The sequence below is a fragment of the Pteropus medius genome, unplaced genomic scaffold, assembly GCF_902729225.1.
Source record: "Pteropus medius unplaced genomic scaffold, Ma_sr-lr_union100, whole genome shotgun sequence".
Taxonomy (NCBI): Eukaryota; Metazoa; Chordata; class Mammalia; order Chiroptera; family Pteropodidae; genus Pteropus; species Pteropus medius.
Genome location: NW_024356249.1, coordinates 9,774,398 through 9,797,697, shown reverse-complemented (window position 1 = coordinate 9,797,697; position 23,300 = coordinate 9,774,398). Strand labels below are relative to the sequence as shown.

Genomic DNA, 23,300 nt, shown 5'->3' with positions numbered 1-23,300 from the left:
TTCTGACTGAATGTATAATGAAGTTAGGGAGACCAAAAAATACATAGGAAATCACATAAAATTCTGAATAAGTAGTATATATTCAGGTAAGGAAATGGAAACAGAAATGCATGAGATAATTAAGGATACCAAAAGCAAGGCAAATAGTATAGTATCATTCTTAGTCATTCCTTCTGATTTCCAAGATGTTTGTTTTTCTGAATGACGAAAAGTATAATGCTCACAGCAGAACTAAAGTTGGAACTTCTCATTTTTTAGTTCTCCCACTATCTCATCCTTTCTTTTGGACCTTAAAGCCTATTGCTTCTTTCATTTCTCCCTCTGAGGAAAAGGAAAAGGTTCAGGGTTGAAGCAGATTGTAAGGAAGAAAGGTATGGCTGTGAAAAGCACGGGCTCAAAGCTCAAGCAACTAGTCCTTAGAATTGAGGGCCAATGAGCAAAAGTTGAGCAATTTTCATTCAGCTCCAAAAATTAGAAAGTATCTTTTTAAGGCCTAGCTTGAGAGAACAGTCATGAATGTTTATACCAGGGCTTCTGTGGTCTATTCCAGATGAGTATGTGGCCAGCCTACACCTGCCCACCTTTGATGCCCACCTGACAGAGCTGACAGATGAACAGGCCAAGTATCTGGGACTCAACAAGAATGGGCCTTTCAAGCCTAATTACTACAGGTGTGTTGGGCTCCCCAGAAAAGAGGGAAGCATGGTTAGTGAAGAGCTTCCTGTACTGGAAGTGGTCTTTACATCCATTACCATATTTACACAAACTCAGAAAAAGAAACCACTCCCCCTCAGTGCCACTCCCAAAAGATTCTTTGAAGCCTTCTCTAGACATTAAAAAATATTTCCTTTCTTGAATTTCCCTTTCTCCATTTTATCTTCTTGATATGATTTTTACCTCTGTATGGAGAAATACTGGCCTTTTTCACTAATGTGAAAAGCGCCACTATTATCTACCCTCACCATGCAGTCCCTAAAAGTCCCTGCCTCCCTGATACACCTTTAGACAGTCTTCGTGTCCCAGCATCCTCACAAGCTGATAACATCACAGTCTCATCTTTCTTTTTCCCTTCAGGTATTAAGTTCCTGTAACTCAAGCCAGAAGAAGTTTTAAGGAATAGAACTCCGAGTCTTTTCTCCACTCCTATACAGGAAAGAACCCAGCAAGCTGCTTCTCTAATCAGCTGCCCGCTGTGCTCACCCTATATGTTAGGTTATTTATTTATTAAAATCTAGAATCCTGTTCCTGTTGCCTTGGCCCAAAGTGTGGTTACTGCCCCCGAGGGCTGTGAGACAGAGGACAGGCTGAGAAAGGAAAGAAATGGGGCAACCATTCCCATTGCATCTTTTGCATTATTCCCCATTGGCTCCAAATCCTCAGCAGTGGTCATTTTTCTCTTGTCCAGGCTCAGGAGTTAGTCCAGGGATTCCACACTCCTTGTTCCCTGGGGATTTAGGGAATAGATTTTCAGCAGCTGTCTTTCTCAGCTTTGGCCCGTCCCCAAGTAAGGCCTTTTGGAAGCCACTGAATTAAGATGGCCTGGGTTCCCAGCCTTGACCATCACTGTCACTGCCTTCTTTATAAAATGCTTAGAAGGAAGGAGTGTTATGACTTTGACAAGCTGCACCAAGAACTTAGTTGTGCCTGTGCTTACTGGGAGTCTCCTTATTTACGCAGGACTCCTTTTGTCTCTTTGAATATTTATGTCCATTTTAACGCTTTCTGGTTCCAAGAGGAATGTGCCTCCATTATTTCTTCAGCAGCTCTGACATTTGTCAGGCATTCATTTTGCCGTCTTTTTAACCCAGCTAACCTCTGCTCAGGAAGTGGGGCCAGCCTCGCTGGGGCCCACAGTTTTACTTCCTTGTCACTTAACTGGATAGTTTTCCAGGAAGCTCCCTCCAAATTGGCACTGTCTCAGAAAAGGAGGGCTTATTGTGAAACATTGCTTCCTAAAACGTCCTCTTATTGCCTAAAACTACTTTTGAAACTAAGCAGGGAAAAGCATACTTTCCAAGGGATTAGGAAATGAGACAGGTCTCTCAGGCCCACAGTATGATACCCTAAAGAAGCAGAATGTATTTATTTATCTCCTAGGGAGGGCTATGCAGCTTCACTGGCTTAGCTATAAGGAGATGACGCTCTGAACTGCATCCAGATGATCAGAGCTAGTTTGACTAGTTTGAACCTCATCAGACATTCATCACTTTGGCCATTGCCGTTGATGAAACTGAGATCTAATGTCTCTGCAATTTGGTCTGTGGTCTTTCTTCTCTGTTGGGATATGTTTTTATGTTCTGGCCTCTTCCATCTTAGTAGTCTGTATTTCAGACGTCATTTCTTTAGTAACTCCAACATTACAAAAAATTAGTAATGTGAGCAGTCTGAAATTTTATGCCCCACCTAAGAGTTTGATTCCTTTTGGAGACTGACTGACCTGTTGGTCTTAAGGGTTCCAGTGAAACCAAATTGGTTCTAAGAGTTAAATTCTAGAGTGGCCCTATGAATCTTGAATGAAATGAGTCCCTTTTCTCTCTGCCAACCTTAATTACACTCTCAGGTTGGTTTGTTTTCCCATTTTTTTCCTATCCTGGTCTGCCTCAAAGTCTCAAGACCAAGGTGACTCAAGAAAATACCAGACCACCCAGGGTCACTATAACCTTCCCACCTTAATTCTCCCCAGCCTCTACCTTCTCCAGCTTACCTTGGTCTTCACATATATCTTCAGAGCTAGTCTAGAAGTGACTTTCCTTTTGGAGGTAGGGAGGTGGACTTTAGCTAAATGGCTATTTGCCTCGTTGAATAGTATATAAGCTCAGCCCATAGAGTCTGGTTCCTCAGAGACCATATATTTTGCCAAGTACTGGAAAAAGGCCATATCCATGACTACATTCTTTCATGAAGAATATCATAATTGCTGAAAATTCCACTAGGCCATTTAATTTTTTCGTTTGCCTACCCAGTTCTGAATTTTTTATTAATTAAATCCCTTTTCCAAAAGGTTCAGATCTTTGTACCTCATCTTATATCCAAATCAGATTCCATTAGGCTGATATCTGAACTCCAGCCTATTATGTTCTTAGGCCAAAAATTATAACCTGCTGTTTCTCAGCAAAGCCTGGCTCTCTATGGAGCCGATCCTGACAGAGCTATTGCTATAGTGAAGAGACCCATTCCAAATGAAAAAGGAGCCACACTGGGCTTCTAGGTTAGGTTGCCAGTGTTGCTGCCCATGGTGAGGTATGTGCCTCTGAGTTTCAAATGACTTTTCCTTTCTGTCTGTGTCATCAACCTTTTAAGAAGAAAAGGAGGCCCAGGCCTCCTGAGTATTTGAGTTCTAGTTTAGTGTTGGAATTTGATCATTATTCCCTCTATCCTTGGAATCAGAAAAAAAAAATGTGTCTTCTTTCCTCAAGCTCTCACCTTAGATGCATCCTAGGTATCTGGAAGCATGGGAAAGAAGACTGATTTTCTCTTTGTATGTGGCCCTGGTTTGTGGGGATACTTACATTTTCCCTGGGATGAATTTCTGCTAGTTTTCAAGGTCTTTTTTTGCCTTCTAAATGGAAATATTGTTTTCTTTTTCTTAATTTCTCGTAAGGGAAAAAAAAAAGGCATCTGGTCTACCTTCCCTCTGCCCCCTTACCTTCTCATTTCTACAGCCCCCACCCCACCTCCACACACACGTGAGCACAGCTCCCCGTGGCCACACACTCCTGCAATGCCTTTTTGCTGCTTGGCTTTTCTCTGAACAGATCTGAAATTGCTGCTCCTGTGGTTTTCTCAAAATTAACTTTGTCACGGTTTAAAAAAAGAAATCAAAATGCATTGTTGCATTAACTTTTTTTAAAATATGAAAATTATGGAAAGAAAATAGGCAACACCAGCAAATTATATGTGGACAAGTTTTAAACTATATACATACATATCTATATATAAAAATAATCCTCTAGTTCTCATTGTCACCTTACTGAAAGGAAATAAAACTTCTAAGGATCACTATTTCTGAGAGGTTCTTGGAAATCTTTATGTCTAAGTGATTGTATTAGATCAGCAATAATGAATATGTAATCTCAAAAGATAAATAAAATATTCTTAAAATGGATTCCTGTCTTGAGAGTGTGTTCCTTGCTTCTGTGACCCAGGAATTCAGAGAGAAGAGGTTTCTGGGCAACAGGCCAGAGAATGAGCCCACTGTAGAGCAAGGATGTGAAAAGCTGAAGCAGTTACCAAAAGGCACATTTGAGTGGCCTTAGCCTTGTAAGAGACCCTTATTCCATGGAGGGCCATTCCACTAATAAATACCCCCCGACACCCTGTTATGTGTACAAAGAACCTGCTTCCTCAGAACCACCACCCTGGGGAGTTGACCAGTGTAGGCTTGAGGCAGAGAAACTAAAGCCTGGTTGTAGATTCCACAAGCCCTCCGTGTGCTACCATTAGCTAGAGAGCAGAGAAGCTAGCATCCCATGGTTTGAGACCAAAGGACTTTGACACCATCCACCCCAAAGGAAGAAGGACATGAATCTAGCATAGATTTGACTCTAAGTCAAGTTTTGCCCGACTAAATCAGTAACCAGAGGATGACTCTAACTGCCCGTTCTTTTTCAACTACCAGTGGAGTAGCCATCTTTGAGTGGCTTTCTGATAGCCAGCTACTTTAGTTGACAGCCTTAACTAGTTCTGCATCCTGTATGCAAGATGTTTTCTCATTACCCCCGCATGTGCCCTTGATGGGGAGAGGAGGATGTTCTATCCTTTTTTTACTACTTTATTCTGGCTGTCTGATACCCTCAAAAACTAGGTATTTTAAGGCTTTCAGAATCTTATTTTTAAGCTTTCTCAGTGCCAGGTGTCATCTATTTAATCACATCTGACCTCCGTGGATTAGAGGAGAGTGCTTCTATGGGGAAAGCGGTATGTTTGGTCCTTATAATACACCTATTTATACCTCCAGCCCTCTGTCAGCAGCCTCAGGGAACCTGAGTTTTGGGACAAGGGAAAGTGGCGGTGTAGGTTTAAAAATAACTCAGCGCTGGAGCCATCTCTGCAAGATGGAAAGACTTGTAGACCAGCCCCTAATTAGCCCCCAGGTATATTTATGGGTACCTCTATGATATTGACAGCTATCACGTCTTTGCCAAAAAATAAGCTAAAAGAAATTGAGCGTATGCCAATTCTATGGCCTATAGTTTCAAAGTTTTCAGTTAACCTGTGCTTTCTTGTTACTACTTCTAAGAGTTGTTTCCAAGTATCTTACTCCTTTACGACAAGATCTAAAAGTCTAGGCCTATAATGATCAGATAAATGTCTGATCTTTACTGTCTCCCATTCCACTGGGTGTGAAAAAGATAATGGATTGAAGTTTCTCCTCATGTTGACTCTTTGCAATCTCCATAGCACCATTTTTTCGAACTCCTTCTCTGAAAGTGAAGCCAGATGGAGCTCTAGGCTCAGGAAACAGCCTTATGTAGAGGCCAGAGGGGACTTTGTGAGCTGTTTTTAATCATGTTCCCTTTGCCCTAGGGGTAGGCTGGAAAAGAAACAAAGCTTCAAAAGTGGCCACTCCTGTCTGCCACCACTGTTGGGGATCCTGCTGATTGACTAGGCTTACAAGGGAACATGAAGTTCTGGGCCTGTCAATCCTAGAGCTCTGACTGCTTAGGTGAAGAGATACTGGGAAAGGGAAGGTAGAATAAATCTTTTATTAAGAAACCCCAAGGGGCTGTGCTGTGGCAGGTTCACCACACTGAAGCAGTGATGAGCTAAGCGTAGGCTGTGAATTTTAAAGCAGCGTGTGAATCTTAAGAGTTTAACAAATTATACCTTGAAAAGAATTCTAAAATGAAATAATTTAGGCCTTGAGACAGGGGCTCTTCTTGAAAATTCGTATCAATTCAATTCTGTTAAAGCAGTGGGTCTCAACCAAAGAAGATTTTGCCCCTCTGAGGACATTTTGCAATGTCTGGAGACATTTTTGGTGTCACAACTAAGGGGAGGGTACTATTGGCATCTAGAGGCCAGGGATTTTGCTAAACATCCCACGATGCAAGGGACAGTCCCCCACAACAAATACTTTTTCAGTCAATAGTGGAGAAACCCTGTGTTAAACATACATAAATGAGGTGTACAAAAATCAACAAAGCTTGGCCCTGCTATCAAGGAGCTTATATCCAGATTGGAGGTGGGGTGGGGAGAGGAAAGGGGAAATGGTGGGAGGGTACAATAAGGAGACGTTGGGGCCCTTGGAGAGAAAGAAACTCAGAAAGCTCCAAGGAACGCTTGCTCTAAACTTTGCCTTGATCTGTCACTTACTGATTAGCAGAGGAAAGTGAGAGATAGTTAAGAAAGGGAAGGGGCTGTCCCTAAGATATAACAAGGGGGAGTAATTCTTTTGGGCTCTTTACTTTGGGGATATAGTAGAAAATATAAGGATTTTGGGTCTAGGCAGTCTTGACTTGACACCAACACAGCCTGAGTGGGTTGTGGAGGGTCCAAAGGAAGGCTTTATGCAGCAGGAGGTGAGGACTAAATAGAATCTTAAGGAAGAATATGTTAGCCAAGAGAATAACAGTTTCATTCAGAGAGAAAGAACAGCACATAGAGAAGAGACAAGATAGACTATGATACCTTGAGAAAAGCAAGAAGCATTTAGTCTCTGTCAGTCCCAGTTTCCTCATCAGTAATATTCCATCAGTGAACCTGTCAGAGAGGTGTGATGTGATATCTAGAAAGTGCCTGGTGCAATGCCAGGAACAAAGTAGCCATTCGACATCCCCCAATTCCAACCATTTGGTCCCACCCATTCCCCTCAGGCTGCTTGTTTAGGGCCACTGTTACTAACTCAGACTGCCTAAAATTTACCGCTTTTTAGATAAATTCCAGAGTGGGCAGGACACTCAGCTCGGTATGCCCCAGGTAACACCGAGCCCTTAGGATCTTAGAAGAATGAAGGGGAGGATTGGGGAGCAGGCGGGGATGGGGGCTTGCTCTCCATTCGACGTTTACTCCCTAGTTCACACCCGAGGAAGGTGCCCTACTTCCGCAAAGAAAAGCAGATGACCAGGAGCAACCCTAAAAGGAACCAGCAATTTCGGTGAAGTAAAAATGCCCCACCCCATCCCTCGACCCTCAGTTTCCCTGCCAAGCCTCACTCCCAGAGGGATGAGATTTCTACAGAAATCTGAGCTTCCAGAGAGGGCGAGTCCCTCGTTTCCTGCGGTGGCGGTACCATCCCTCCCCTGCAACAGAAGCGGGATTTGGAACGTATGCAAGAGCCAGGATTTGAGGGCAGAGGGTCTGTGGTAATGGGGAAAAGGAGACTGCAGTGGAGCAGGAGGCGGAGACTAGAGCTCCCGAAAAGGTCGTTATTTGGGAGGGGTTGAGTGCAGAGGGACGCTGAATGAGATGCAAAGGCCCAGAATTCGGAAAGTGAAGCTGAGAGCCAACCCAGGAGTCTACCGCTGCCAGCGACAAGGCAGGACAGAAAAAAAAAGACAAGGAAAAAAAATCCCTTGAATGAGCCCCCACCTCCTCCCAGTCCCGCTCTGAGCGGTAGAACAGCCAATTGCGCCGCGGGGCGGGGCCGGGGGAGGCGACTGCAGCCAATAGCTGTGGAGGGGGCGGGGCCTGGCTCGCGGCGCGAGGCGGCAGGGTGGCCTGGAGCAGAGATCGCTGAGCCTCTGAGGGACGCCGCTGACCAGAGCCGCATGGAGGACTCCGCGGCCCCGGGGGCCGGGAGCCCGCCCGCCAATGGCAACGGCAATGGCAACGGCAACGGCAACGGCGGCGGCAAAGGGAAGCAGGCAGCGCCTAAGGGCCGGGAAGCATTCAGAAGCCAGCGGCGGGAGTCGGAGGTGAGGAGCCGGGAAATCTTCAGTTGGGGCCGGGAGGTGCCCGCAGGCTGGAAGCGATGGCTGAGGTGATTCGGCCCCGTCCTCCTCCCCAGCCCGGACCCCCCGGCGTGCCCCGGGCCGCCCCTTGGAGCTGGAGCCTGCGGAGTCCGCCGCAGTCTGGACACTGGGCGCTGCATTCCCTGACCTCTCTCCGCCCGTCTCCCGCCGCGGGTCTGGGGCTTTGTAGCTCTCTGGCCTTCGCTCCGGAGGCGCAAGATGTAGCACGATATCAAGCGTACCAGATACTTTTCAAATATTCATCTCACTAATCGCTGCAGCCCCTTGAAGTGGGATTTCGTATCTTCGATTTACAGAGGAGCAAAGAGTCGCGGGGAGGTTGAGTGACTGGCCTGAGGGGTGGGAGGCCAGAGCTCCGCTGCAGTAAAGAGGGGCAGGCGTGGGGGCAGCTGTCTTCAACCTAAGGCTCCCCGAGCCCATCCAGCTGTGCCATGTGCCTTCTGCCCTTCCCTTTCCCCCGCGAGTGCTGGCAGGCCCTTTAGGGAGTTCCTTCCACCACCTTCAGGACCGCTACCTGGAAGGGTTAATGAGACAGGATTCAGGCGGGGGCAGGACTGGAGTGAGTGGATGGAACTGTACCAGGTTACAGACCCACAGATAGGATTATCTTCACTTCCCCACCCCCTCATCCAGCCAGTCTCCATCAACTAGCCCAGAGTGGAATTGGATCTGAGCCGGGACCAGGAGATAGACTACAAAATGTCAAGTGTGGAAGGGTGTGTAGAGACCATCTGGGTTTAGCTCTTTCTTTTGTATAAGTAAAAGAGACAGAAGTAACTTGCCCAAGAACGTACATCTGGCGTAGTGGCCAGGAGCACTGAGCTTTGGAATCAGCCAGACCAGGTTTTGAATCTCAATCCTATCGTTTACTCTCTGTGTGACATTTGGCAAATTGCCAAACCTCTAGGAGCTCCAGTTTCTTCATCTTAAAATGAGGTTAATACTGTCTACTTCAGAAGGTTGTGATAAAGTCAAAGTGAGATAATTGAATGTAAAATGTTTAATTCAGTGCAGGCACAGTGCACGTAATGGGTCAGTTCAGAGTAGCTCTTAGTACTGTGTTATCAGCAGCAGCAAGGGACAGACGTGGTATTAGAGGCCAGGTCTTTGAATGTCCCAGTCTATGGTTTAACATTTAAATAGTATTTCACAGTTTCCCGAAGGATTTCATATATGCTTTCCATTTTGATACAGATGAGTAGGAATCCATCCCATTTTTAAAAAGAGAAGTGGAGGAGGTGAAAAGACTGGCCCCAAATCACACCAGCTTTCGGAGGCATAGCTCAGCCCTGCTGCCTTGCTGGATCAGGCAGGGTTCTATCCACATCTTCTCCCTCCCTGCCTCAGTATGAATCTGGCCTTTTAAGGCACCCTATGCCTCCTTCCCCCGTAGAGACATGTTCTTGCTCAAGTGGTTTTTTTGGGGGATGAGGTGGGGGCGAGGGATGAGTCATTCATTAATTCAACAATTATTGAGAACTTTATATATGCCCAGCACTGTTTTAGGTGTTAGCGATACAGTGGTGAACTAGATAAGGTCTTTGACTTGTGGAGCTAACATTCTAGTGGGGGTGGAGAGACAGACGATATGTGAGTAAATAAAACAGTTTCAGGATGATATGTTCTATGGGGGAATTAATACTCCTGAAGTCGGACACTTTGTCCCTACCTACCAAGTCTTCCTTTAGGAAAAGGCTCTGATAATACTCTACCTTTGCCCGTGAGTTCAGTATCCAGAGACTCAGAGCTTTCCACCTGCACCGCAGTTTACTTCCTGGTTTTCTGCAGCTACACTTTTTATGCGAGGAAATGAACAACTGCAGTGATCCTCTCTATCTGGGCTCATTGCCTGCTAACAGGCTGGCTGGAAAGATTAGCTTTCCTCCACCTTCCACTGCAGCAGGAGAGCTGCTTCTACCTGTCAGTACACCCCCTATCACCACAACACCCAGGTGCCAGATTCAGATGACTATCTACTTTTCCTTCCCTCTTTTTTGCTTTCCTGTGGAAGATAGTACTAGGGGGTAGGGATGGTTTTCTTTCTCCTCTAGGGCTTTTAAAGAATTGCTGTTGGCACAAGTCAATAGAGCCTCCTTGTATGTCACTGTTTATAGGGGCATACTATCGACCTACCTTCTCCCAGTGACTGAACTTCTCTACCTAAAAAGGAAGCTAAAGAATAATTATTTGCTTAATAAAAAGATTCTTACCTACCAAAGGATTCACCTCAGGCCTTTTCCAACTAGATCCCCTGTTTTAATTGGTTCCCAAAGTCCTTAACAAAGTTTGTGGTAAAACAAGGCAAATTCAGGGCATCGTAGTGAGTTTTTCATAAAATATAGTTTAATAGATTAAATTTAAAGGATGTAGGCAACTTAAAACAGAATTTTTCAAACTGTAGGGGATAACCTGTGAGTTGAAACCAACATTTTTTAAAGAAATAGAATAATAGAAAACATTAGTACATCACATATAGTAACGGTAAAGATATTAAACTTTTGTTCCAGTGTGTGTGTGTGTTGAGATATGATGCAAAATTTATTTATACTTTCATTTACAGTCAGAAATTTGAAAACACTGCTTTTAATGACTCTTTTATTATGATAATATGTCCTTCCCATTTGGGAAGACTGTTCTTTATTTTTTGAAATACATTTTTAAAAAGGTGTTAAGTCTCTACTTATTGGAATCAACATCAGCAATCTTATGTCATTCCCCACCCTCCACCTTTTTTTCTTATCATCTCTGTAATCCAGAAGTTTGGAAATTCTTGCTATAGTGAATTTAAACATGATTTGCCTTGTTGGCAGTGTAAATTGATAAACTGGTTTTGGAAAACAACTTGTCGTGTACAAAGAGCCATACAAATATTTATAAAGTTTGATATATTACTCTCCTTTATAAGAATTTATCCTTAATAAAGATCCTAAATGTGAAAAAAAATTAAGTTTATCACAGCTTCATACATATAACAAAGAAAAATTAAAAACAAAGGTTCAATAGTAGAGAACTGGTTAGGTAAACCAATAGATATATGTTCCCTTAACTGTTTAAAGTGATAGTCATAATAACGTGAGAAAAATGACTTTACAATATAATATTAAAATTGTAAGTAGAGTAAGTAAAATTCTAAGTAGAGTAACCACCTACATAGCTCTACCAAGTGTTGGGTGATGTGCTAAGTGTTTTTCCTATATTAACTCATTTAGTCCTTACAAAGTCACTATGAATTATCCTGATTTTACAGATTAGAAAACTGACCATGTCATTTTCTAATAATTCCCAGACACCAATTCAATTCAATTCAATTCAATTCAATTCAATTCTGACACTACGTGTAGTTAGTTCAGTCTCCACAAGTTAAGGGCTCAGTCCCACAAGACTGCCCCCACTTCAGACACCTGCCACAAGTGGGGTTCTCAGGCTACCTGCTCTCCCTCCTGGTCAGTGACAAATTCAGGGGTTACCATGACACCTTTTCTAGGTTTGATAATTCACTAGAAAGACTCACAGAACTCAGAATAGCACTATGCTTATGATTACAGTTTTATTATCAAGGATACAACTCAAGAACAGCCAAATGAAGAGGGGCATAGTACAAGGTATGGGGCTGGGGTGGTGTAGAGCCCCCATGCTTTCTCAGGGGCCTCGCCCTCCTAGCACATAGGTGTGCCCAAATCTCATTGTTTCAGGGTTTTTATATGAAGTTTCATTACCTAGGCATGATTGTTTAAACCACTGGCCACATGATTGAGCTCAGTCTCCAGCCTCCTTCCCTATATGGAGGTGGGGCCAGTCCCTCCTTTGAAACTCTCTATGGGCTCACCTTGAGTCACCTCATTAGGGGAACTCAAATACAGTTGACAGGGCTCCTTATGAATAACAGACACTCCTATTACTCAGGAAATTCCAAAGTTTAGCTCTGTGTCAGGAATCCAGGGCAAAGATCAAATATATTTTTTTATACCACACTGAAGCACAGAGAGGTTAAGTAACTTGTTCAAGATCACACAATATTGACAGAATATGCCACAGAGCTGAGATTCAAAATTTAAAAACTCATATATATACCCCCAAATGCTAAAGAGGTTAGGGCATTAAAAAATTTTTTTGTAATGAGATTATAAATTTGTACATACATCATAGGAAAATCTAGCCTTTAATACAACTTGAAGTAGAAATGCTGTCTTATTTGACAGTCCTAAAGTTGTGGAACATTAGGGCTGAAGAGCCTATTTTTACAGATGAGAAACGATGGTCCACAGAAAGGTTTGCCCAAAATCATACAGTGGGATAATGACAGAGATGAAGTTAGAATCCAGTTCACCTCTTTTGTTTTTGTCCATCTCATTTTTCTAGATATCCTAGATATCCTAGACCAGATGCTCTTCTGGTCTGTGTTCATGTAGTTCATGTAGAATTTGTATCTGTCCACAATCGTGCCCCTTTACCGGGAGTTTCTGGATTGTACATAGAAATTTTCAGCCCCTCCCTGCACTGAGCCTCAAATTTTTGCTTGTAGGAGGTTACCTCTTCGATGAAAGGTACAGATAAGACTCTCCTAGCTGCTTCCCTGATCTAACCTTGGCCTCCAAGAGAGGAAGATGACATGAAGGTATAATCTTCTTTTGTCAACCCTTTCTCCAAGTTACTGCAAAGATTTCTCCATTACAGAGTTCTGTGGACTGCCCCACCTGGAGTTTGAGTATGGAGACGCAGATGGGCATGCAGCAGAGTTGTCAGGTATGAGGTAGATGGGTCTGTGGAGAGTGGAAGAGTGACCAGGGGGGAGAGGGAAGGGGCTTGTCATCTCCTCTGGCAGCTTGTCTGTTCTCAACAAGCGGCTATAGAACAAAGGCTGTTCTCCACATTCTCTCTTCTTTCCACCCTCCAGTGGTAAATATCTTCGTTCACTTCCACACATTTTCTGTGAATTCTCCCTGGCTTTGGTATTCTCCATTCTTTCATTCTATCGCTTTTTTCTGCTCGCCTTTCTTTATTCTCTTCTGGTGCACTCTCAAATCTGTTTTCTGTCCCCACCTTCTCCCATTTCTCCTTTCTTTCTCTTCTCAGACTCACCCATATCTTTGCATACCCCTTCTTTCTGCCATCCTCTCTTCTATCTTACTCCATCTCTCCTTTTCTCTTCTACTCCCATCTTGCGCTCTTCCCCTAACACCTGTTCCTTAAAAAAATCTCAGCAATGTCTGAAGAAAAACTCTATAGACAACTGGCCAGATGAGCAGGGCTGGAAATGTCACCTATATCTGTCATAGTGGAGCACTGCTGGGAGGTTTCTGAGCTGGAGTTAAGATCCCATTCTTTCATGCTGGGCTTCTTCTCTCTTTCTGGGTTTTTAGCTTAGGCTAAATGTGATCTCCACACTAGGGGCCTTCATGTTACACGTGCTGTGATGCCAGTTATTAATAAATGAGCTTTTGGGTGGAGATGGTGTGAAAATTAAATATTCTGTCACATGGAAGCGACACTTTGAGACACGCTTTTTCAAAGAAAAGAGACAAATGTTTTTAAAGAATTTCTTGTGACTAAGCACAGGGAATAAATTTTGTGGTGACAGAAATAGAGCTAGTTTAATAACCAATAAAGGATTAAAATCCAGAACGTGTGTGTGTGTGTGTGTGTGTGTGTGTGTGTGTGTGGAGGAGAAAAAGAGAGAAAGAAGAGAAGAGAGAAGAAGAGGAACAACTCAATACAGAAGTCGTCAAAAGAGAAGTGGTCAAAGAACATGAATAGGAATATGTAGAATAGAAAATTGTATGGTCAATAAATATATAAGGAAGATGTTCAACTCTATTAGTAAATGGGGAAAAGCAAATTAAAATAATGAGATATTATTTCACATTCATTAGATCACAAAACTTAAAAGCTTGGAGTTGGTGAGAATGCAGAGAAATGAGTACTTTTATATACTGCTTGGTATGAGGGAGCAGAGTATAAAATTGGAAAGCAGTTTGGTCATATCTAGCAAAGCTGAAGATGCACACATATTCTGATACAGCAGTTCTGTATGTGCACTTTAAAAAAACACTTGGGCACAAGAAAACGTACAAGAAAACACATACAAGATGTTTATTGCAGCCATTGTGAAAAATTGAAAACAAACTGTAGAGTACCAATATATAGCCAAAACAATTGATCTATATCAATGTATTTCATAATCAATGATGTTAAAAACAATGTTGAGAGGGAAAGAAGCAGTGACCAAATAATATATATATCCATCAATTGCTTAAACATTGAGTCTAAAAGATGCTTCTAGGAAGTCTAGTTGCACACTTGATTGAGAGCAATGTCAATTAAGTAAATGGATGTGTTTAGCACACTGTTTTTCTTGTAAAAAACTATTGAAAGATATAATAAAAATGTTTCTAAGAAAAAATAATTTATGTAATATGATACTGCTTGGATAAAAACATTTTAAGCAGAACGATGTCATATGTTGTTTACAGGCACATACATATGTAATAAAATAATAAAAATAGGCAGATGACACATACACACCAATTTCATTATAGTGGTTACCTCTAGAGAGGGGATAGGATAGACTGGAGAGGAAGAGGGAATTTTAGATATCAAACAAATATGACAAGTGTTAATATTTGTTTAATCTGAGTAGAAGATACATGGATGTCTTATATGTATTCTCTCTCTATATATATATCTGTAGATGAAAGTTCATGATCTAAAATTTAAAAATAAAATAAACAAAAACAAAGTTCAGTACCTAAGAGCCTTGCTCCCTTTTCTGACTGGGTTTGTGCTCTACTCTTCAAAAATATATATCCACACCACCCACCAATAACTGAAGAATTTAAGAGTCAGAGATGGGATTTGCTTCTAGTCACCAGAGGATTCTGGCACTCAGAAATCAAAAGCTCTGGCTCCCAAACAGGGTATTTCTCAACCATTAGACAACTAATGAGAACATAAGTGAATTTCTCTTGCTTTGTGAATTATTTGTGACCTAGTTAAATTTCCAGCAAGGGTCTCAGGGAACAGAGTTTTGGGAAAATCTATTTTATCACCTATTGATTTCTCTACTGCAGTTCTTCATCCTCTATAAGATGAGGGTACAGTGTAATGTTCTGGAGTGTGTTGTGTGTGTGTGTGTCAGAAAGGGCATTTTTATTTCTCATAAGCTCTCTGCATTTTGTATTGAGAGATTACTGTCAGCAAAGTTAGATTTTCCTGGGCACAGGCAGCCCTTGGGCACCCATAGCTGCTTCTACATGGTTTGATACTGCCTCTGCCCAGGTGGCTATGGAACCTAAATTTCTATACCCTTCGAGGAAACTCAGCAGGGCGGGAATGAACTGGCTCCAACCCCAGAGAACCATCTAACATATTCTCCAGCCCTCACTCTGGCTTCTTAAATAGCACAAGGATTTTGCCTCCAACTTTCAGGAGTCATGTTGCCCTCCTCTTCCCTAGAGACGGGGTAGTCCCAGTCTGGATTGACAAACAGAAGGGATTGCAGCCCTAAGAAACAGGAGTGATGACATTAAGCCCTCTCTGCTCCAACCCTCCTGCTGGCCCTCACCAAACGTGGAAGCCTGCCTTCTCTGCCATAGCAGCCAGCTGGCAGGAGGAGGACAGGTTTGATGGTTTAATCACCCAGGGACACAAGTGGCTATTTTTAACTGCTCCAAAAGGGAGGAAGCTGGCTCTGGATTGAATTGGACACAGGAATGTGTAGAAACTTTAGCTGTTTCATGCCACCCTCTCTACTCCAGACCCCTCCCATAAGGGTCTGATGAATGTTTGTGACTCTGTTCTATCTTTCCATGCCACAGAATTGTATAGCTACACTGAAAACCTGGAATTCACCACTAACAGGAGGTGCTTTGAAGAAGATTTCAAGACTCAAGGTGATCTCAGATCCTTACTCGTAGAGACCTGCTTTTTCCCTCAATGATTTCCCAGCCTGATCTAGAAAAAGCCTAAAACGAAGTATGATCCTTCTTTATCCTCTCCATAACCATATAACTTTTCTATCCCTTCTTGCATATGGGACACAGAGTTTCCTATATCTCAAGTGAAGAGGCCATGGAGTAGAAGCAAGAAAAGCCTTAAGGGTAGAGGCCTGGGAACATGGGACTGGGCTGCTGCCCTGGTGCCTGGTAGAAACCTGTGCCCAGCCTACTACTTGACTTTAATGTTCAACCCCTGCCTCCAACTCTGCCTTACTCTTAATAACATCTAATAATAGTTTCATGTGCCCACATTGTGATCCTCTCAGACCTCTGTTCCCTTATTTGGTCAGTGGCAGTTCCATTTTCAATGCAACAAATGTGTGGTAAGTAGTTGTTTTTTTCCAGAGATGCAGGAGGCAGGGGTGAAGGTGAATTTGCCATATCTTCAAAGAGATTATAGTGCAGTAGCAAAGGGGAGATGTGTATGTCACAAAAATAGCTAGAGCCAAGGAAAAAATGGTAGATGTCATGGGAGAAGTAAAAAGTATCTTGAGGGACAGAGCTTCTAGCTGAAGCATTAGTGGGAAAGAGGTAATTTTGTATTTGCTCTGTAATGATGAATAGGAATTGCTTATATAGGAAGACAGAACTCCTTGAAGAAAGGCAAAGAGATAGGACAGTATGGGCTGTGTGTAGAGGATGGAGGGGATATGGAGGAAGATGAGGCCGCAGAGTGGGTTCAGGCCAGGACATTTTGGGTCCTTTACTTTTCCCATCCCTTATTTTTTTCTCAGCTAAATAAGGAAAGCTTTTGAAGACAAGGATTTGTAGGGGGCTGAGATCAGAGGTAGCTATACTCTCAAGGGGTTTTTCCAGGAAGGGGAGGCAGCAGCTGACACTGGATCTGTACGGCCTTCTAACCCCAGTGCAGGGCAAAGAGTGGCTGGAGTTGGAAGAAGATGCCCAGAAGGCCTATGTGATGGGACTCCTGGACCGGCTGGAGGTGGTCAGTAGGGATCAGCGACTGAAGGTGGCCCGAGCTGTTCTCTACCTGGCCCAAGGTGAGTGACCTCCTTTGCCAACTTGAGAGGCGTGGAGACTAGGGAGAGAAATGGTGTCATAAGGATTGGGATGAGGCAAGTCATGCTGGGAAAGCAAGGTCCCTGCCTTTCAAGGACAGATCTTATCAGGATCTATGCTAGGAGTAACCTGGTTCTTATGAAGAAGAAGAGAAGATGGTGGTAGGTACTGTTCTGGATCCTTTGGAATCGGCCTTTATCTTGCCAGGCATGCCAGGATGAGTTCTTTTGTCCTTAACCTGGGCTGTAATCGTATTTGGAGACTAGCAAGAGTGTCAGTGTGGCCAGTGCTGACGTTGTACCACCAGCTGAGCATGGAGGCTTCTTTCATCAGCCGTGTCCTGGCTCCAACAGTGAGGGGAGGAAAGGGCATACCACAGGTGCCCACATGGGTCCTCTGCATTATTTCTTGTTGGAAGGTTCAAGCCAACATAGCAGCAGGAGTGGATCCTGTAAGTAATTTGGGGATAACCAGAACCCAATGAGAAGAAACCTATTAACCAGATGTTGGAGAGAGAAATGATATAACCTAGTTGGAGTAGTGAAAATAAGCCCTGAGATCATAAATAGGATTGTTGGCAGAACCAACTAGTTGGGAGCTAAAGAGTGTAAAAATCATAAATGGAGAGGAAAGAGCAGACGGTGGGTGAATGAAGACTAAAGCGAGCAGGGCAGTGCCCAGCCACATCTCTCAGGTCTGGTGCTATGGCCAACTTCCAGCTTCCAGTACCTTCATCATTTTGCCTAAGGGCTTTCTCTGCAGCATCCAGGAGTGGCAGAGAATTAACATGCTCCCCTAGTCCAGCAACACTCATTGACAGGAGTTAGTGGATGAATAGCGCAACTACCTCATCCCTCTTGATTGACAGGAGTTAGTGGATGAATAGCGTAACTACCTCACCCTTCTTGGCTAGAATGATTCTGAATTGTGCTTTATACTGTTTCCCAGAGCTATCCCCAACCTGGGGTTGAGCTCTTGACTGCCTTCTCCTCCTTATTTAATTTCCCCACTTCTCTACTGATGGTTCCTGGAATCAACTCCCAAATAAACTGTTTGCACTTGAATTCTCATCTCTGGATCTGCTTCTCAGGGAACTCAAGTAAGACAGGTCATTGATGAGCACATTGGACCTAACCCTGGAGTCTGCCTCTCCTCTCCCCAGCCTCATTCTGGGAAGTTCTGGGCGGCCTTGCCTTACCTTTGTCAGCCTAATTGTTGGGCAGGGTGTTGGAAGAGAGTCATAAGATCACGGGGCAGGGTGGAAAGAACTGGGATGTCCCCTCTCCCTCAACCCCTATGGCACTATCTGGTCCTTTAGGCACTTTTGGGGAATGTGATTCAGAGGTCGATGTGCTACACTGGTCCAGGTACAACTGCTTCCTGCTCTATCAGATGGGGACCTTCTCAGCCTTCCTGGAGCTACTACACATGGAAATCGAGTGAGAAGCCTTAGGGGAGGGTTGGCCTAGACACTCCCTTTCTTGGAAGGGTGCCTCATGTCCTATGCTGGTTCCCTTACTATTGAGACCTCCTTGGGGAGCTGGGTCTATTCGCACCTCAGTCCAAAGCTCACTGAGAGTTCCCCTACATTCATCCATGCTCTCTGATATTCTTTCCTCTTCCCTGAGGTTAGCCTCATCAGCGCTCTGCCCCACATATGGCTTCAATCTTGGGCTTCAGGGGCATATCTTGGGTGGGTTGCCTTTCTATCCAAACACTTTCTCAGCTCAGCCTCACTTTGGAATCCATGGAGAAAACTGTTCTAGCTGAGAACATGACCCAAGAGGCACAGGACCAATTCCTGTAGTTATGCCCAATTCTTTCCTTCATGAGTTCTAGCTCTAGAGGTGGCCTTATTTGCTGCTACCTCTGTAGTGATCCCTAGTTTTGTCTCATCAAGTGTTGCTTAGCATCTATGTTGTGTCCAGCACAGTACTAGGCACAGAGGGGATTATAAGAGGAGTGAACATCACAGACCCTGCCCTTGCCCATCTTTACCACAGATAAGGGCTTACTGAGGTGACAGAGGAATTCCGTGGGCTCCTATACCTTAGGCCAATTTCTTTATAGCTACATAGCCAAGGAATGGCAGGTAGTCATGTCTGTGTGTGTGTGATCAGTGGGAACACAGAATAAAGAGGCCTTATAGGTTCTCGTTCTCTCCCTCCTTCCTCTGGCAGCAACAGCCAGGCCTGTAGCAGTGCTCTTCGGAAACCAGCTATCTCCATTGCTGATAGCACAGAGCTCCGGTGAGTGGGGCTGGCCATGGGATTAGAACAGGGGATGGTTAACACTGGGTTACCCTTTGCCCAAATCCCAGACATACCCAGGCCACTAGTAGTTGCTAATTCCCCCAGGTTGGGCCCCACAGAGACCAACCCTGAGGTCTCTGACTGTAGGCTGGGAGCTGCCTTGGGTACCTCTTGTGACCCTTCTGTAACCTCAGGGTGCTGCTGAGTGTCATGTACCTAATGGTGGAAAATATCCGCCTGGAGCGAGAGACAGACTCCTGCGGGTGGAGGACAGCCCGGGAGACCTTCCGCACTGAACTGAGTAAGAAACACACTTGAGGAATGGTGGGGAAGCCATCTTGATGGTGGAGGGGAAACATAGCTTCTAAGAGGGACAGACAGCCTTTCTTTTTTCTCTTTTTTTTTTAGAATTAACATCCTTCCTTTTAGGGCAGAGATATTGCACAGCAGGCATGAGAGCCTGTCTTGATTGTCCCTGTGTCTGTGAGCTAGGACCCATCAAATGTCTTCTCTATGCCTTAGTTGCCTAGGTTTTAGATGGGGATAGGCACCCCTCTCCCATTCTTTCGCAAATCACACGTGAAAAAACGAGTCGAATCACCTTGAAAACTGAACTCTGTTCAAATGGAAGTTAGTATTGTCAGCAGACAGGAATAAGATATGAAAGCCTATGGGGATTTAAAAAATATATTATTCATTGATGTGGGAAAGTGAGTTATGATCCACGAAATGCATTGGATTCTTCAGCCAGAAAGCAATATCTTTATTACTGTTACTTCTAAATCGGCATTCACCCCAGGCTCTCAGAGATAAACCATTTTACCTCCATAGCCTCCCTTACTGCCCTTGATGGGCTTTGCTCTCTAAGCCTCCTTCTCAGGACCAAGTACTCAAATCCTTCAGGGTGGTGAGTGCCTTCCTCAGTGTGTCAGGGTTACAGGGGCAGAGTTTCAATTACCTCATCCTCACTTCTCACTTGCCTCTCTCCACATCCCTCAGGCTTCTCCATGCATAATGAGGAGCCTTTTGCCCTTCTGCTTTTCTCCATGGTTACCAAGTTCTGCAGCGGCCTGGCTCCCCACTTCCCCATAAAGAAGGTCCTGCTTTTGCTATGGAAGGTGGTCATGGTGAGTGGCTCATTCTCCCCACTCCTGTCTTATCAGATCAGCAGTGCTCTCTGCCACCTCAGTTTCTTCTAGTCCAGTTCCAGGAGGCAGGAGTTAGGCAGAAGAATAGGGCAGCTCTTAGCCAATGGAGGGACAACAAAGCTGTCCTAGAGAAATCAGATGTTCTGTGTCAGAGCAGGCAATCTGTTTCTGTTGGACTGACAAGAGATGCTACTCTATGAGTTGGAGATGAGGATTCATTTCAAAAAATGAAATCTTTATTATTCAGCCTGCTCCTTCATCTGTGGCTCCCACCCCACAGGCCTGGCTGAACAACATACCCTCCAGCACAGGCCTTAAGGGGCACTGCCTCTTGACTGCAGCATCTGGATGTGGTCCTTAAAAGGGAGATACATTTTCCTGTTTTTTCAGTGGTGGCCCCTACAAGTCCTTTTCCTAATTTCTGGTGATATTCCCAGTCCTGGGTCGTTAAATAATGCTTTATCCTGACCCCGGAGCTCCTCAGACTAGGATAGTAACCACGTTTGCCCCTTCCTGTTTTATTACTTCCTAATTAAGGAGGGAGTCTGAGGGGAACTGGAGGTTGTGACTGTTTCTCTCCATCCATGCTTCCCTGCTCTCTCTAACTTCCCTCCCTTCCTCTGTCATCTCTGCCCCTGTCCTGTTTACCCCTTAGTTTACCCTCGGTGGCTTTGAGCATCTGCAAGCTCTCAAAGTGCAGAAGCGGGCAGAACTGGGCCTGCCTCCTCTGGCTGAAGACAGCATCCAGGTGGTGAAGAGCATGCGCGCCGCCTCCCCGCCCTCTTACACTCTGGACCTGGGAGAATCTCAGTTGGCACCACCACCCTCCAAGCTGCGAGGCCGCCGTGGTTCTCGAAGGGTATAGACTAAAGCACACAGTGGTGTTGTGGCACTGTCTGGCCAAAATTCAAGATTCTAAGCTCCTCTGGATATGGTAGGAAAGGGCAAAAATGACCCAGCTAATCCTGCTTCTGGTTGGCCCTGTGACCAGCCCGAAACTTTACTGTCAATACTTTGGCCTCTATCCTCTAGCCCTGACAGACTCCTGAGCTGTCACGATGTAACACTGTGGTATCATATTATAGATCCCTGTCTTGCTACAGAGTCATTGGCCTGGACCTTAATGCCTGGAGTTCCTTACTATCCTGAATAAGAATTATGTTAGGGTATAATCCTGAGGATTGGGATCCAGGGCATGTGAACGGGCTCTCAGAAAATCCATGTGCCTGGGATGAGGCACTTTTCCATTTTCTCAGCAGCAAGGGCCATGCTCTTGTCTGGCCCTGGAACCAGAGACTTACATTCGGGAGACGACAGGTTAGGGTTCTAGGTAGAGTCTGCATCTCTGGAAAGGTCAAAATGATAAATTGCCCTGGGACCTGACCATGCTTCCATGAACTCACGCCTCATCTACCTGAGTTCAGCTACTGGTGTCAGGACCAGTTCAGTTATCTAGTCTACATTATCTGCAGTGTGAATTTTTTTTAACCTTTATTTTTTGTTTTATAAAGTAATGCTTACTCATTGTAGAAAATTTGGAACAAATATAAAATGCGGAGGGAGAAAAAAAATCACCCACAATCTTAACAACCAGAGGCAGTGACTGTTAACTTTTTGGCCTATTTCTGTCCAATCTTTTTCTTTCTGTGACAAGATTTAAAATTCCAAACTCACTTCCCTCTGCCTAGCAGAAAGCTTCTGTCTTCCTCTTCCTCAGCCAGCCAGCTGGTGTATGCTCACAAAGGCAAACTAATTGAATGTTCACCTAAGTGGAGCATAATTAGGAAGAAAAATGCTGGCCAAAAAAAAGGCATCGGTGCATTCTGAAAGCTAAGTAACTATGACTGTGGGATTATTTATGCTCTCTGTTCCCTGGCCGTTGGCATGATTCTGGGATTGGGCCTGGTGAGGACAGTAGAGTTGAGGAGAGATGGAGATATTCTCACAAGAGCTGGGTTCTTACTCCATGTTCCCTGAAGTCCAGCAGCCCATGGGAAGAGGATGGCCTCAGACAAGGATGCCCAGGGTGTGATCTTTTCATACCTTCCTCCCCTTCCCTACCCCTCCAGCAACTCCTGACTAAGCAGGACAGCCTGGACATCTACAATGAAAGAGATCTCTTTAAGACTGAGGAACCAACCACAGAGGAGGAAGAGGAGTCTGCTGGTGATGGAGAACGAACCTTGGATGGAGAGTTAGACCTGCTAGAGCAGGACCCTCTGGTGCCACCTCCACCCTCGCAGGCACCTCTCTCTGCTGTGCGAGTGGCTTTTCCTAAAGGTCTTCCCTGGGCACCAAAGGTCAGGTAGGCTTGATAGAACCAAGGACCACAAGCTTTGTGGTTTCAATCACTAAAGACCCAGGGTGGAGTGGTCTATGTATTCAAGGCTCAAAGAGCTGGGCCGGGAGTCAGGACTCTAGGTTTGAAGTTCCCTCTATTAGCTGCTCTCTTCCCCCCCTGCCCTAGCGCTCCAGTTGGAGGGGTAGGAGCCCAAAGGTTCGCTCTCTCAAGGTTTGCTTTTCTTTCCTCCTCTTGGGTTCATCTCCACCGTCCTCTCAGACAGAAGGACATTGAGCACTTTTTGGAGCTAAGCAGGAACAAGTTCATCGGATTCACTCTGGGGCAGTAAGTGACTGGATGGTCAGAATGGCTATAGAATGGTTCTTAGGGGGCCAGAGGAGCGGGTGGCTTGGAATGAGAGATTTTGCCCAGTAGTCATGATGCAACCTATGAGCAACTCCCAGTGACTACTTTGGGCTCTTTCCATGAAATTTTTTCCTTCCAGTTTCCTAGAACTTTTTTGCTTTTAGCCAGTGCGGCACCCTAAGCAATAAGTCATTTCCCTCTTGGGCTTCAGTTTCCTCATAAGAGTGTTGGATCACATGGTCCCTAGGGACCCTTCCTGCTCTAATGGGTCAGAATTCTGTGAAGAAGAGATATGGTCAGAACAGACCCAGTCTTCCCCCACCTCC

The 23,300-nt window shown here is 44.6% G+C and overlaps 2 protein-coding genes across 6 annotated transcripts in view; both read left to right on the top strand.

Annotated features, from left to right (window-relative positions):
- The window catches only part of AHCYL2 (adenosylhomocysteinase like 2), a 137,996-nt gene extending 133,891 nt beyond the window's left edge, over positions 1-4,105 (top strand). For all 5 annotated transcript variants that reach the window (XM_039861045.1, XM_039861044.1, XM_039861048.1 and 2 more), the window contains 2 exons: positions 551-671; positions 1,075-4,105. In XM_039861045.1, coding sequence (XP_039716979.1) covers positions 551-671; positions 1,075-1,081 — 128 coding nt within the window. In that variant the 3' untranslated portion in view covers positions 1,082-4,105. The remainder of the gene's footprint in view (positions 1-550; positions 672-1,074) is intronic.
- Positions 4,106-7,636: 3,531 nt separating this feature from the next.
- The window catches only part of STRIP2 (striatin interacting protein 2), a 40,778-nt gene continuing 25,114 nt past the window's right edge, over positions 7,637-23,300 (top strand). The window contains 12 exon segments of the mRNA XM_039860584.1: positions 7,637-7,856; positions 12,588-12,606; positions 12,609-12,656; positions 15,728-15,802; positions 16,774-16,908; positions 18,246-18,366; positions 19,108-19,176; positions 19,374-19,480; positions 20,179-20,306; positions 20,983-21,186; positions 22,397-22,632; positions 22,888-22,953. Of these exon segments, the coding sequence (XP_039716518.1) occupies positions 7,710-7,856; positions 12,588-12,606; positions 12,609-12,656; positions 15,728-15,802; positions 16,774-16,908; positions 18,246-18,366; positions 19,108-19,176; positions 19,374-19,480; positions 20,179-20,306; positions 20,983-21,186; positions 22,397-22,632; positions 22,888-22,953 (1,355 nt within the window). The 5' untranslated portion in view covers positions 7,637-7,709.